At 40.9% G+C, this 9,580-nt stretch overlaps 1 protein-coding gene across 2 annotated transcripts; it reads right to left on the bottom strand.

Annotated features, from left to right (window-relative positions):
* Positions 1–6,308: 6,308 nt before the first annotated feature.
* On the bottom strand, positions 6,309–9,291 carry LOC147618774 (reticulon-like protein B2). 2 transcript variants are annotated; one of them, XM_086773814.1, is made up of 6 exons: positions 9,134–9,291; positions 8,185–8,402; positions 7,244–7,424; positions 7,023–7,164; positions 6,873–6,942; positions 6,309–6,685 (listed from the first exon to the last, which is right to left on the bottom strand). In XM_086773814.1, the coding sequence occupies exons 2-6, from the start codon at positions 8,366–8,368 to the stop codon at positions 6,516–6,518; spliced, it is 747 nt and encodes a 248-aa protein (XP_086629940.1). In that variant the 5' UTR covers positions 8,369–8,402; positions 9,134–9,291; the 3' UTR covers positions 6,309–6,515. The 2 variants fall into 2 exon arrangements, with proteins under 2 accessions (XP_086629940.1, XP_086629941.1); XM_086773815.1 differs by having other exon boundaries at positions 9,068–9,137.
* Between the last annotated feature and the right edge of the window lie 289 nt (positions 9,292–9,580).

The following is a 9,580-nucleotide window of genomic DNA, read 5'->3' as shown; positions in this document are numbered from 1 at the left end:
GAGTTGGCTCTGAGGATGGTCTGGATGAAAAGATCTTCTATGATGGTAGGGATGTTTTTGGGAAAGGGGAAAATGCTTTACAGATGCAGGTTACAAAGGGACATGTTGAAGTCATTTATCTATAAGAGTTATGGGCTTTAGAACCTGTGTGGGATGAAGACTTGATGGAGGTACATAGAGTTGAGAGGGATTCTAAGTCATATGATGAGATCTCTATAATGAAATCATGTGTACATAGAGTTGAGAGGGATTCTAAGTCATATGATGAGATCTCTATAATGAAATCATGTGTACATGAGAAAATGGTGTTGGTGGTGAAAGGGTTCAGGGATGATCATAGACCTTGGAAGAGTCATGAGGTGGTATGAAAGAGAAGAGGATGAATGGAATTTCAAAATGTTTATGAACACAAGGACTGGAACGAGGGTTGAGAGAATGTATGTTTGGATGGTGCAACCTTTTGATAGAGGCACAACATTGATGTTGTTTGTAGGCCGCTTATAGGTGTTTGATCTAGGTGGGTGGGTGAATTGAGTTCAATAGTAATGGATAGTGACATTGTATCCTTTTGTTCCAGGAGGATGTTGGGTTGTACAAGTGCAGAGAAGATAGAGAAACACTTGAAAAAAATTGTTTCACCATGGGGTTGGGGAAAATATGTGAGAGGTTTTTTGAGCCTAATGGAATCATGATATAGACAAGCCTAGAGAAGAAGACGGAAAATTGTAGAAAAATGATGTAAATGTATGCTAGTCTAGAATGTGGGGCATACGAAAAGTGTCAAACCAAGGTAGTATGAAAGCAATGTGACCACCAGCAAATAAAAAGGCCATAAACTTACTAAAAGGGTAACTATGCATGAAGAAGCATAGGGATAAATCTAGATAATGTGAAAAATCAAGACATGTGATAGGTGGTAGTTTTGTTTTAGAAAGGAAGAGTAGTGTCTTTTTGTGGGGGGGAAGGGTTTTTTGGCTGAGGAGTGTGCAAAATGCTAGAGGGAAGGAGAAGAGGAGCAATAATTCTCCCATTGAAGAGGGTAAGTAGTGTGAGCAGGATTGTGTTAGACCAGAGCAGAGGGAGTGCTTGAGAATCAAAGAGTCAACTGAAGGTTGCAAAGGCAAGCCTAGTAACTTTGATTGAATCTCTGTTGGAACTTGGTACAACCGAAGACTTGTCTCAACTGTAGATTGGTGTTTGAAGAAGTAGAGCTTTGCTAACCTAACTACAGAGTCTAACAAGATGTTTTGATGCTATGGAGATTCTCCTTGTTTTTGTGTTTTTTTAACTCTTGTTTGAGCTTAGGGTCTCAAGGTTGTTGAGATTGGTTTTGTTTTTGCAAGATTTAAGAAGACAAAGTGATTTGGTCTAATTAATTGTGAATGGATGGATGAGTTCTTGTGTTATGATATTTTGGATGTGTTGTTGTGATTGGGATTGTTGAGAGAAAACACTTGTGAGTGAAGATATAAAGTCTGTTAAGTCACGTCTGAGTCAGATAGCAAAAAATCTACAGTGTTAGACAAGGTCAGTTGAGTATCAAAATCAGTCAGCTGAGGATATAGAAGAATAGTGTCTTTTTGGGTTGAAAGGAACCTATTTTGGGTCAGTTCTGAACAATTAGAGGTATGTTAGAGTCAATTAGACAGTTTCGTGGGGGGGAGAACGATATCTGATAGAGTTAGCTGATGTTAGTTTAGGGGTTATAGGTTTGAATCTTTGTGAGATCTAGGTTTTGGGAGGGTTGGTAAACCTTAGAGGATACAAAAGTGGGGAGATCTAAATCATCTGAGTTAGAGGTTCAAGAGTCAGGTAGGAATCAACTGTGACAATAAGAAGAGGGGTGCTGACAGGTTCAGTAGGATTCTGGACCAAGGGATTTGAGGATTGTAAGTTATGGAGAAAGATTTGAGGATCTGGAGGACAAGAATCCAATAGAAGTCATTTCAGCTGAGAGTTGGTTGGGGTCAGTTTAAGTCAGTAGGAGATCAGAGGAGATCAACTAAGAGTCAGTTGTTGGGGGGTCAGTTTAAGTCAGCACACAGGGTTGAAGATCAGACTTGTTCAGAGTTAGATCTAACCTAAGAGGACATTTTGGAGGGTCAGATAATTCAGGTGGAAGAGGGTAAGGTGTCTGACTGTGTCAACAGAGATTCAGAGGGCATTTGTAGAGCTTCTTTGTGCCTTGGGCTGGGTGTTTTCAATGGACTGGATGCTATAGAGGCCAGTGTCTAGAGATTGATTTCTCTTCGCAACATTCTCCCTTGAGGTGCATTGTATGCTTCTTTTGAACTTCCTCAACCTTTTGTAGGTTTGTTTACTCTGTTCTTCTACTTGCTTTTTGTTGGCTTCTAATTTTCCTCCTTTTTTTTGAAGTTTTTCCTTCAATTCATTAGCTTGGTCTGTCTCCACCTAGGTTGTGTTCATACTTCTATAAGAGCTCCTTCAAATGCTCTTTCTACTCGCTCACCTTTTCCTTCAACTTTGTGGACTCTAAGATTGTACTTGTAGCTGTCTACGGTTGGAGGCATTCTTTGAGGCCAATAGGTCCATGTTAGCATTCATCTCTAATAGTTTATGTTCATGCTACTGATGCTTCTTCTTCTTGAGTTCTTGCTTGACTTTACTCCTCTTGGAACTCTTTGTTAGTATCTATCTTGTCCAACTTTTCTTCATAAAAATTTAGTCTTTTTTTTGGGTAGTACTGTTTATGGTATAGAATATAAATTGTGAGCAGGTTGAGGGCTTGAGATTCTAATTCTTTAAATCAGAAGAAACGGGTTAACTTTTTTTACTCTTAAGAAAGGGCACAGAACCAGGAAGTCTTGGGCCCGAGCCCATGTAAATGGTGAGATGCCATGCCCATGGCCTAGAGCTTACACGCATGGCCATGAAAATCAAATAGCCATGGCTATGAGATTGGCCATGCCCATGGAGTGAAAAAAAACTCAGAAGCAGCCAGCGTCGATGTGGGTTGTTTCCCATTTTTTCACTCTATGGACATGGCCAAGCTCATAGCCATGGCCATTTGATTATCAGGCATGCCCATGGCCAAGAGACATAGGCCCAAGCCTTCCTGAATCTTACCTTGGTATCTCTCTACCCAAGCCAAGAGACATATAGGCAGTCCCTATACCCTCAAATCTCAACCTGTATTGATCTTTGGAGGAGGTGAACTATGGGTATGGCTCCATGCTTAGCCTCATCCACCTCGGCTCCTACCCGCAAATCTTGCACACTTCAAGCTAACCAATGCTTGCACATATTCAAGCTAATATGCCTCTTCTCTCTTCCTAGTAAGGCACACCAGATTGTGGCATCCTTCCTAGGATTTGCCTATGCAAAAACAACCCACTGTTGGGCTCATGGCCATGGGATTATTAGGCACGCCCATGGCACACTATTCAAGCATCACAAACATGCACCAAGAATCTCCGAGAATCATGCAACCCTATAGAATAGCACATGTTTGAGTTGATCTACCTCTTCTCTCTTCCCATTAAGTCACACCAGATTGTGGCATCCTTCCTAGGATCTACCTATGCAGAAACAACCTAGTGCTGGGCATTGTACCCGTTTCAAGGAATTGGTGGTGGTGGGTGACAACATCGCCCATGACTATGATCTTGGCCATGCCCATGGAGTGGAAAAACAGTAGGAAGTAGCCCACATCGATGCGGGTAGCTTCCCAATCTTTTTTCCACTCCATGGCCATGGCCAAGTGCATAGCCATGGTTGGCCATGGCCTTGAGCTTTGCCATGGCCATGTGTGTAAGAAGAATAGCTAGGCAAGATTGGCTAACCTTGGAGAAAGAAGAGATGGCAATTATAGGCGATGGCGCTCACAACAGTGGCGATGAAGGCGATTGTAATGAAGGCGTAGGCGTCTGCAACAAGAAGAAGGTAGAAAAAGCCATGAACGTCGCTTGGTGGGTTGTTGAAGGTGCCTTGTTGAATTGTTGATTCAAACTATGATATGCTAGCCTAGGGGGTATGTTGTAGGCTAGAATTATAGGGTCCTATAAGGTGCAAACTTTTTCTTAATAGGATTGACTTGCAAATTGTAGTTACTTGGCATCACTAAAGTTTTGTGGAAGGAAAATTTAGAGGAGGGTGTGTGCGTATGGGGGGGAATGGGGAAAAGGGGATATATATAGAGATGCCACACAACAACAACAATCTCTAAGGCTAGCCAAAGCAAAGCATGGTTGGGTTAACTCATGCTCTTCCTACCCATTATGCATGTTTAGGAGCCAATTTAACTACATTTTGGCCCAATCAATGTCTTATTGGCCAAAAAGGACTCTCCACCATCATCTTAGAAGCATATGGTGGTGGCCACAAGCACTTTTTTAATGGCATTTTGATTTTTGCTTCCTGGCATTTTCAAGTACGCCCAAAAATATACCATGACATTGAGATTTTCCATTTCACAAAAGATATGATTTAATTGTTCTAAAAATCATAACAACATAACAAATATTTGGTGCGATCGTTAATGAATGAGCATAAATGAAATACCAATTGTTGCACTTTCTGGGATTTTTAAAGCTCATGTACTGAAGTAAAGTGGATTCCTTATCTTTATTGAGATATTAATAATAATTTTTATTTTCACAAAAGATATGATTTAATTGTATTGAAAATCATAATGAAAATATCAAATATTTGGTACGATCGTTTATAGAGGAGCATAAATGAAATCTTAATTATTGCACTTTATGGGATTTTTGAAGCCCATGAACTAAAGTAAAGTGGAATCATTTTGTTAGTAATTAATAGAGTTTATTATGCTGATTCAAAATTTAAAATGACGTCCCGGGTTTTCAATATTTTTCTGATTTACCGCTAGTTTTTGTGAGTTTTCAATAGCCTGATATTCAAACCTTCCATCAAAATTTTTAGCTGTTGAATTGGTGAAACTAGCTTTCCTTTTATGACCATTTACAAAACAATCAATTGTTCACATTGCTCCTTTTGTCTACTATTTTTTATTCTCTTTTATCTAATTGCAAAGTGATTTCTTGTCGTTCTTCCATACTGAAGGATTTTGAATGGCTAGGCATATAACTTTTTACGACTGTGTGCCTGGACAAAAGCTTGCTGTTATGAATGAGGTAAGATATTGGCTTCTTAAGCTTGTTGATATTCTTCTGCACTTTGAATTGGTGGGATGCTATGTCACACTTTGGCCATTGTCTCTGGGTAGTGATGAGAAGGTGGTGATAGAAATTACTACACTTGCAAATGAAGAAGGTGGTTTCCATTAGATGCTCATTCATTCTATAAAGTGTTTGTTGATTAGGTCACAAGGACAAATCCAATTGTTCTTGATGATGATTGTGTTTCTGTAAGACATGCACAAATACTCCTTTTTAGAGCGTCTTGGTTTTGATAGGGAACCTACCGTTGAATAGTAGCTTGCATGTTGCGCTATATGTAGTGCAAAAGAAGTGTTGCAAGTGGAAGAGTTTGCATATGATGGATATATTGCCTTTGAGCTTCTTTCGTGTGGAGCACGTTGTATAATGATTGGTATGGATCAAAAGCATGATGTGCATGTTTAGGCAAAATACATTACTCGCACATTTGATTGTTTTGCTGGTGTCGTTAGGCTTAGCAGGTGTGGTGATCATCTACGATGCTTAAAACTTGATTACCTATACTAAGCAAGAATGACGAGCGCTAACTTGACACAATGGAAAGGAGAACTTAAAAGAACGTGCTCAATAGGAATTGTTGGTCGTCCTGAACATGAAAGTCTCACTTTCACATACATGGTGTTCAAATGCCAGAGTGTATAAGGACTTCTCCAGGTGTTATCTACTACTGCATATCTAGTGACCATTTATCTACCAGAAGATGTGCTATCCATTCAAGTTTTCATGAACACCCTTACGCAGAGAGTTCATCAAGGCAAAAAAATGTTATCAACTACTGCATATCTAGTGACCATTTCTCTACCACAAGATGTGCTATCCATTCAAGTTTTCATGAACACCCTTACGCAGAGAGTTCATCAAGACACCACTTCAAGACAGAGTAACGTTGACAAGGAAGTGATGCAACTCCAAACAGTAACAGAAGCCGATATATCTTCAAAACAAACAAATTTATCTGTTCACCTTAAGCTTCAACAGAAGAAAAACCTACTGCAATACCAAGTACAGAGAGTCAACTCACAAACTCTACAAATTACATGACGGAGCATGACAAGCTTTTTTCAGCACAACACTTGATAGATAAGTGACTGCAATACCAAGTACAGAGAGCCAACTCACAAACTCTACAAATTACATGACGGAGCATGACAAGCTTTTTTCAGCACAACACTTGATAGATAAGTGATAGACAAGGCAAGCTACACAAAATAACAAAACAAGCGATCTGCTGTCAAGCTTTAAGACGAAAATAAAACAAATTTCTCCCCTGCAAAAAACTAAATGTTTCATACATAATTAGGTGTTGCGAATATTTACACCCCTGCTTTGAAAGGCAGACACCAGTTGTGGTCTTCAATCCGATTTTTTCATTTTGAGGATACCCTTGGGAAGCTTGCTAAGAAGGGTTGCATCAACCTTCCTGTACTGATTGTGAGCTTCTTCAAAAGCTCTCTTTGCATAGAATTCAATGTGATCTTCATATCTCTCATAGGTGGCCGGGATAGTATGCGAGACAAGAACAGCTGCAGAAGAAACCAACCGCTCACTAATCAGCATCAGCCACAACCACTACACAGTACATCCCACATCCATGCCACGGCTCGTGGGGAAAGGAGCCAGGCAGCCTAGACTTGGTATATGAGGGGGTTGCATATCCAGCCTGAAGTAGTAGTATGTTGAATATAACAAAGGAAAGTAGTCAGGTCTTACCAAGGTACACCAATGTTAGAAAATGGAACCAGCCACCAACAACTGACAAACCCCATAGAACTGCCACTACCTGCTTAGCAAACTGAAAATTAGCTCCGTGACACATACAACACCACAATGAATCGTTTGAAAACCTTGCATGGTGACAACCTTCAAAAAAACTTTGAAATCCTTTCCAAGGGCTATGTCATGTGCAACTGCCAAAACTTTGTTGATTTCCTCCCGTAAAGCTAAAGCAAGACTCGTGGCTTCATCTTCTGATATCCTAAGGTCAGGTAGAGGTGGAGGAGACCTGCCATTCAAACTCTATGTTACAGCACAAATCATTTTGACATAACGTCTACGTGACAGTAACCCACACAAAACTGTACCTGTTCAGGAAAACAGCAGCATTTGACCAGACGAACAAGACGGCAAATGTTACGAGGAGTAAATTGGCCAAGATTGTTAGTAAAGTGTAGCCAGAATGCTCCAACACTAAGTAAGTCACTGTGGCCCCAGCTAGAATGCTGGCTGACATGAATTTGTCCCTCCAAAGAAAGGTATCAGCAGCTGGGAAAACAAAAGCACGATGAAATGTCATATCCATATTAAACCGGACACTCCATGCACACATGCCCTACATGATTGTGCACAAAGAGACGGACCATTAAGAGATTAATCCCCTCGAGGTGACCCTTTGACCTAAAGGTTAAGCAAAGCTGCCTGTCCATGTTCATACTTCATAAGGAGGGGTGGATCCATCTGGGCTGACCTCTGACTTCATAAGATCATCCAAGCCGTCTTACACACAGCTCTGAAGTCATCAGTGATCTTACCAAAAATTATAAAAGGGGCTTCTTTGAAGTTAAAACGTTTTGCATAAATGGTCAAATGTGTAGATGGGTGTTCTAGCACAAGTTGACCCTTCCATGTAGGCTGACCCTACTTAATCATGTACAAGGGACCCATCTGCATGATCAATACCACTTGCTTATCACGAAGGGATCGATCCACATGAGCAGTAATACTGCTCAGATATAAAAGGACCCATCCAGGCAGAACTTATCACTTAGGGCCCTGCACCTTTGGTACCACAGGAGTTGACCATCATGGAAAAAGGGCCCTAAATCCTGCACAGAAGGTGACCTCGCCTGTAGCACCACAAGAGCTGACCCATTCACAAAACTTGACATCACTATTGAACATGTCACGTAACACCTTGTGTACACTTTACATTTTGATGATCCTAACAAAGTTCTGAGTAGAACAGAGATGCACCTAGCAAAGCCAACAAACCCTGCAGCTGCCTATGCAAGAAATTAGGGCTCACCTTTTCCACCACCGAGAAGCTGATGCAGAGATCTCTGCCGGTTGAAGAGGCGTGAGACACCAGGCACATGACTGGGCTCCTCCACCCCCTCAGATGGACTCGATGCAGGCAGATCCTGAAATTTGTCAGCTACAACATCCGCCACATACTCTATACCAGAGGCCTCTGAGCCCTCAGATGACATGATGCAATCCGTGACAATCACAGACCTTTTGTGTCTGCAGTATGGAAAGCAGAATGGTTATGTATGCATATGCAACACCCAAGGCTAGGGTTATGTATGAATGTGCAGCATCCAAGTCCCCACATTTAATCTATGTATAGCATAGGGTTACTTTGTACGCACAAGACTAGGGTTATATATGTATGCGCAGCACCCACGGCTAGGGTTCTGTAAGTGTGTACGGCATCCAAGAATAGGGTTTTGAATCTATGTGTAGCATGGTTTCATAGTTAAAAATGTGTGTGCATCAGTCAAGACTAGGGTTAAAAATGTGTGTGCATCAGCCAAGTCTAGGGTTTTTATGTATCATCCAAGACTATGGCTACACAAAAGTGTGCCGCACCAATGCTAGAATTCTGTATGGTCAACCAAGGCTAGGGTTTTTCTTGTATAAACAGCATCGGGTTTCCTATTAATGTGCAGCATCGATGAGTGCAGCCCATCGTTGCGAGCCTTTTAGCCTTCCAGATCAAGAAACCCTATACAGCCACACAAATTCCATAGAAAAATCGTACAAAATTTCACTAACACTCAGAAGAGTTCCAAAACCCTAAATAACCACACAAATTCCATAGAAAAAATCAATAACAATCAGAAGAGTTCCAAAACCCTAAAACCATCTTCCACAATTTCACTGCAAACAAAGGCGAGGAAAGAGACCTCGACGATGCCCAGAAAGCTTCAGAGGGGCGCGAAAGGAGCTTTGCAAATAGGGAAGAAACGAACCTGAAGGGGGAGGAAACCGCTTTTGAGCTCTTGCACGGCTGCTACTGTTAAAAAATGAATTGGATCAAAAGGAAATCTTAGCAGAGTATTGGTAACGGTGTCAGTAGCGAGCGTGGGCGATGGAAAAGAGAGAGTGCCACCAGCAGAGCGTGGCAGGATCTCATAAATGCGGGCTCCCACTATTTAGGGCTCTCGCATTGACACATGGAGCCATCTCTTTAAAAAAAAAGTATTTTTTCTTGGCCAATGAGAAAAAAAATTAAGTTAGGTTTTCTTTAACCAAAATCCTTTGATTCGTCGGTTTTATTACAAAAAATGCAACAGATTTCATGTTTAGTGCAAGTATAAACTTAGAGTGTAATTGGTTATCCTTAATCAAAATCCTATGATCTGTCGGTTTAATACCCAAAAATGTGAGGTCTTCCTCAAGACTAGGTCTACTATTAT

The sequence above is a fragment of the Cibotium barometz genome, chromosome 34 (genome assembly GCF_041138505.1).
Source record: "Cibotium barometz isolate CiBa-2024 chromosome 34, ASM4113850v1, whole genome shotgun sequence".
Lineage (NCBI taxonomy): Eukaryota > Viridiplantae > Streptophyta > Polypodiopsida > Cyatheales > Cibotiaceae > Cibotium > Cibotium barometz.
Note: the sequence above shows the minus strand (reverse complement) of the source record. Positions and strands in the feature narration are given on the sequence as shown.